General features: G+C 37.5%; 1 protein-coding gene across 5 annotated transcripts; it reads left to right on the top strand.

Annotated features, from left to right (window-relative positions):
• The first annotated feature begins 315 nt into the window (after nt 1-315).
• On the top strand, nt 316-5,378 carry LOC101388514 (olfactory receptor 4C45-like). Of its 5 annotated transcripts, none has more exons than XM_087423301.1 (2): nt 316-338; nt 4,463-5,378. In XM_087423301.1, the coding sequence occupies exons 1-2, from the start codon at nt 316-318 to the stop codon at nt 5,376-5,378; spliced, it is 939 nt and encodes a 312-aa protein (XP_087279427.1). The 5 variants fall into 5 exon arrangements, with proteins under 5 accessions (XP_087279427.1, XP_087279425.1, XP_087279428.1 ...); XM_087423299.1 differs by lacking the exon at nt 316-338 and adding an exon at nt 2,172-2,184 and having other exon boundaries at nt 4,453-5,378; XM_087423302.1 differs by lacking the exon at nt 316-338 and adding an exon at nt 3,694-3,707.
• Nucleotides 5,379-6,178: the final 800 nt, after the last annotated feature.

Here is a 6,178-nt window from a genome sequence, read left to right on the forward strand (position 1 = left end):
AATAAACCAAAGCATATACATTTGATCAAAAGATCTTTAACAAGGGTGCCAAGAATATAGAATGGAGAAAGGATAGTCTCTTCAATAAATGGTGCTGGGAAAACTGGATATCCACATGCAAAATAATGAAATTGGACCCTTATATTACACCATGCACAAATATCGACTGAAATGTATTAAAGACTTTAATATGAGACCTGAAACTGTAAAACTCATGGAAGAAAACATAGCAGAAGAGGTTCATGACGTTGGACTGGGCAGTCATTTCTTGGATACGATACCAAAAGCACAGGCAGCAAAAGCAAAAATAGACAAATGGTACGACGTCAAACTAAAAAGCTTCTGTACAACAAAGGAAACAATTGAGATAGTGAAAAGGCAAGCAATAGAATGGGAGAAAATATTTGCAATCCATATATTTGACAAAGGGTTAATATCCAAAATAAAAAGAATTTGTACAACTCAACAGTAAAAATAGCCCAATTTTAAAAATAGGGAAAAGACGTAAATAGACATTTCTCCAAAGAAGACATACAAATGGTCAACAAGTATATGAAAAGATGCTCAATATCATTAATCATAAGGAAATGCAAACCAAAACTAGAGTAAGATATGACTTCACACCTGTTGGAATGGCTATTACCAAAAAGACAAGAAATAACAAGTTTTGGCAAGGATGTGGAGAAAATGGAACCCTATGCACTATTGGTGGGAATGTAAATTGGTACAGCCCCTATGGAAAACAATACGAAGGTTTCTCAAAAAATTAAAAATAGAACTACCATATGATTCAGTAGTCCCACTTCTGGCTGTTTATCCAGAAGGATTGAAATCAGAATATCAAGGAATTATTTGCACTGCTATGTTCATTTCAGCATTCTTCAAAATAGCCAAGACGTGGAAACAACTTATATGTCCATCATGTAAGAATGGATTAAAAAATGTGGTATATACATACATGGAATATTATTCAGCCTTAAAAAATGAGAAAATCCTGCCAGTTGTGACAACATGGATGAGCCTTGAAGTCATTGTTCTGTGACTTCAATAAGTCTGTGATAGAAGGACAAATACTGCATAATTCCACTTAGGTGAGGTATATAAAACAGTGAAACTCACAAAAGCAAAGAATAAAATAGTAGTTTCCAGGAGCTTGGGGAAGGGAGAATGAGCAGTAATTGTTTCGTCAACATGGAGTTTCAGTTTGGGAAGATGCAAAAGTTCTGGAGATGATTGGTGATGTTTTCACAAGAATGTGAATGTACTTAATGATACTGAACTGTACACTTAAAAGTGGTTAAAATGGTAAATTTTATGTTATGCATATTTTATCATGATAAGAAAAATACCAAGGAAGAGGGAAAGATTATGAGTGAAGTGGAAGCAAACAGAGAAGCAAAATTTTTAACTATTGAATATAGAGCTTAGGGCATGGCTTCTCTTTCTGGTTCCGGACTTCAGAAGCGTGTCATTTTGGTTCAAAGGTAAAGGTTGATGACAAAGAAGGGTGATTCTGTGCAGGGTTCCAGCCAGCTCTTCGTCACCTCAGAAGTTGAGAGAGAAAAGATTATAGTGAAGCCTCCTTTCTATAGTGTTTCTATTCTCTACCTCTGGATGTCTTTTTACATGAGTGCTTAGCTGAGCCTGATTTTCTCAATGGCTACTGTGTAAAAGTGTAGTACTTTACTGTAAATCTCTATGATTCTTTCTCTGTGGTGTAGAGAGAAAAACTATATTCCCCTGAATACATCATAAGATTCTGTCATCTAGGAGCTCATCCCAAAGGAAGTTGCTATGTCTATGACCTAGCATATTTATTCAAACTTTGGTAGCTGGGAATCCTGCCTTCTAAGTCTCCTCAGTCAGTAACTAACAAAAATGTCACAATCTCCCAGGGTGATCTGGCACATAACCTTGAAGTCTAGCATTTCCATTCTCAGGGTAACCATATCATTTAGAAATGTCATGTTTTCAGAGAGAAATACATTCTCAGAACTCTAACCTATGCCTAAAACCACCCCATATCCTATGCCAGGCTCACCATTGCCAAAATGAACAACAAAGCCTTATAAGGAAGCTTTCCAACTTACCTTACCCAAGTCTCATCCTAAACCACAGCCAGAGACATATGTTTAACCAAAGCTCAACTGCAATTCTAAAACTGGCCTCTAATGATGTTTGTGGGTGCCAAGTGGGAGTAAATGAAAGACCTTGGCTGATGCTTCAGCAAAGACTCCAACAGGGCCAACTACCATTCCCCTGAGGACTTGTGAGGTCAACGCATTACCAAATCCTGCACTTTGTGAAAGTCTATTTAAACAATTCTCTGGAGTCAATGAAGAAAAATCACAAAGAAAGACCTTTAAGTAAATGACAGCAACAGAGCCGTGTACCAACAAGCTGAAGATCTGTTTGGGAGACACTGTTCCCAAGCTTAGTTGGTTAGAAGGAGGGTTTAAATCAGGAATAAAAGGAATCCACAATCAACTAGATCCAGGTCAGTGATAATTAAATTTTCCCCCCAATTTTAAGCAGATTAATTTAATTTACCCAATCTATTTTCACTGAAATCATTTTTGTAGTTAGAATGTGTGAATTAAAGGTTAATCGTTTTCTCTAAAAATGAATTTGGACACAATGACATGAAAATGTCAACAGAAAACACTATCTGTAATGTTGCCAGACAAGACACTGTTGAGAGCTACTCAAGTCACTTTTACAACATTGTGATTAACATTTATGTCTCACTGAGTAGGTTGATTCGGTAGATTTCTGTTTGTACAGATTTGAAATTCTTTCCCCTTTTCATGACTTCCATGTTGTCACATTGAAGTTAGAATTTGTGAATTAAATCTATTAAGAATGATTAAGCACATAGTCACCATCTGTAAAAGCTGTGGGTAGAGAAGAAACAAGTCCTAGACTGAGATTTCCTGAAAACTAAAGATGTCTTTTCTCACCTTTATCAAAGCTGAGAAGTCATGATGCTGACTTCTGTATTCAGAAATTTTTAAGGAAAAATATATGGTTATGTTTTTTGGCAGGGACTGGGAAAAAAGACAAAAAGGGAGAAGAATAAAATGTCTTATGATCTTTTGTAACTACAACATGTATTCACTCTTGAAAGTCTATGTACAGATCCTTCCAAAAAGATTTATTCTTGTATATATTCATTATTTCCACCATTAACAATGAAAACAGCAAATTCATATTAATTGATTAAACTTATGCCAAAAGGGAAAATCGTATTATCTTAGATGACGCTAACATTTCTGTCTTGTCAATAGGAAACTCAGAGAAACTTCATTACTCGTTTAATCCCATTTGTAAAATATGAGTAGGTATATCTACTCCAGAGCATTATCCTATATGTGATGAAAGACCAATTGCACAGAAAATTCACTTAGGAAATATTGAGAACTTTTCAGGGAAATTTACACCACTGACATGTCCACATTCAAAGGTGTGGAAAGAGTGAGCATGAAAGAGTCATGTAGAGCCAGACACAAAATCCGGGGCTTTTGAGTGAGTGCTGCTCAATGAGCTCTTATACAGATAGTTCCTCGGCATTTTGAAAGGAAAAAACTCCATCTGCGGATCTGTCCCTGTGCGTGCATGTGCATTCATTGGACAGAAAGGAATTATAGCTCATAGAACACAGATGGTATAAATATAGTAAGGCTTGGCACTTTCATGTCTTATACACAGCTGACTTTTAAAAGAAAATTGTGTTCAGGGGCTGGCCCAGTCCCGCAGTGGTTAAGTTCGCACACTCCACTTCGGCAGCCCAGGGTTCGCTGGTACGGATCCTGGATGCGGACCTATGTACTGCTCATCAAGCCACGCTAAGGTGGTGTCCTACATAGAGGAACTAGACGGACGTACAATTATGACATACAACTATCTACCAGGGCTTCGGGGAGACAAAAGGAAAAAAGGAGTAAGACTGGCAACAGACATTAGCTCAGGGCCAATCTTCCTCAAAATAAAAAAAGAAAGAAGACGCTATCACCTTATTAAAAAAAAAGAATATTATGTTCATATACCTGTAAACATTCATGTCAATAGACAAATATAACTTCAAAATAATTATTGATGAAATTTGTCCCAAAAAGTGACAGATAGCCACCTGGGAAATTATAGAGCCAGCAAGTTTAGAAGTCAACTGTAAGTCAACATTCATAATAACACCTTGCTTGTATTTTGGTGTTTGTAAGGTATTGTCACTATTCAATTAATATGAATAAAGAGAAATTTAATCTTGCTCCATTCTTCTTTACAACTATCTGCAAAATGGCAGAGGTGAGTGCAAGGTGTAGCTCCATCAAACCCAGAGTCCGGGACTAAAATGATGATGGAATATTTTAGTATTGAATTTCAAATATCATCACTCAGAAATATTGTGATCTTTCCAGATGGGCCACATGCACACAACCCAAGCTGAATTGACAGAAAAGATGAGCAATGTGACAGAATTCATCTTGCTGGGTCTGACACAGAAGCCAGAACTGCAGAAACTCTTATTTGCAGTGTTTTTAGTCACCTACTTGATCACATTGGCAGGTAACCTGTTCATCTCGGTCACCATCTTCATCAGCCCAGCCCTGGGGTCTCCTATGTACTTTTTTCTGTCCTCTTTGTCCATTGTAGATGGTTTCTACTCTTCTTCCATAGCACCCAAAATGATCTTTGATTTGATCTCTGAAAAGAACACCATATCCTTCAATGGCTGCATGACTCAGCTCTTTGCTGAACATTTCTTTGCTGGAACTGAGATCATCTTGTTAATTATCATGGCCTATGACCGCTACGTAGCCATCTGCAAGCCCTTGCACTATATGACCATCATGAGCAAACCTGTGTGTGGTTTCCTGGTGGGAATGGCTGGGGTTTTAGGGTTTCTTCACGGGGGGATGCAGATTTTGTTCCTGGTCCGGTTGCCATTCTGTGGCCCCAATGTCATTGACCATTTTATGTGTGATTTAATTCCCGTCCTGGAGCTGGCCTGCACAGACACTCACACTTTGGGGCCCCTGATTGCTGCCAACAGTGGGTCACTGTGTTTGCTCATTTTTTCTATGCTGGTTGTTTCCTATGTCATCATACTGCACTCTCTGAGGATTCATAGCTCTGAAGGGCGTCGCAAAGCCCTGTCTACATGTGCCTCTCATGTAACTGTTGTCATCTTATTCTTTGCACCTTGCTCATTCCTGTACCTAAGACCCATGACCTCCTTCCCCACTGACAAAGCTGTGACTGTGTTTTGCACCATAGTAACTCCTATGTTGAACCCTTTGATTTATACCCTCAGAAATACAGAAGTGAAAAATGTCATGAAGAAACTCTGGAGGCAAACAATAAAAACTGGAGATAAATAAATCTTGTGATTTTAGTATTTAGGCAAAAAAATCTAGTGATATTTTAGAGAGATTTATTCCCTGTCCTGGTTGATTAAACGTGGGACAATTATCCTACCCAGATCAATTTTCTTCAGGAGCCCACACATTGTGGGCAGGGCTAACATATCCATTAGGGCACAGTAGGCACAGTGCCCAGAGCCCACGATCATTATAGGAGCCCTTGAAATGTGTTAATTTCTTTTAAAATAAGAAAAAAAATGAATATAATCCATATCCAACTTGGAGTATAGTCATCTTTATACCAATGCAGTCACAAAATACAATTTTTAATATTTTTGTGGAGGAAAGGACCCACGAGGACAAATGTAGCAAAGGCCCACAAAAGTCATAACATTGCCCTGATTGTGGGTATGAAACAGATCAAGAGTAATATTCTTAAACACTCTTTGTACCCAGCACTACAGCTAGAATGAAGTTTTATTTTAAAAGAGGAAAAAACAACTATGTACAGAAAAAGAGTAGAACAGTAGGGAAAGAGGCTTCAAAAATTACTTTTATCAAAACCTACGTTTTCTTATCTACTTAAGTTTGAGGTTTATAAATGTTATCCCATCACAACAATAATTTTTTTTTTTTTTACTTATCACAATCTGAAGAAGAGAAAATTTGCATGCTAAGGTACTTTTAAAAAATTACATCTCCACCATTCCCGGTAGCATACAATTGTCCAGAGAAAGAATTAGAATCAGAATTGGCTGGTACAAAAGAAATATAATTGAGAAAGTCTGTAGAGCTAAGGCACAAAATATCTGTACATT

Source organism: Ceratotherium simum, chromosome 34 (assembly GCF_057802395.1).
Source record: "Ceratotherium simum simum isolate JZ-2026a chromosome 34, ASM5780239v1, whole genome shotgun sequence".
NCBI lineage: Eukaryota > Metazoa > Chordata > Mammalia > Perissodactyla > Rhinocerotidae > Ceratotherium > Ceratotherium simum.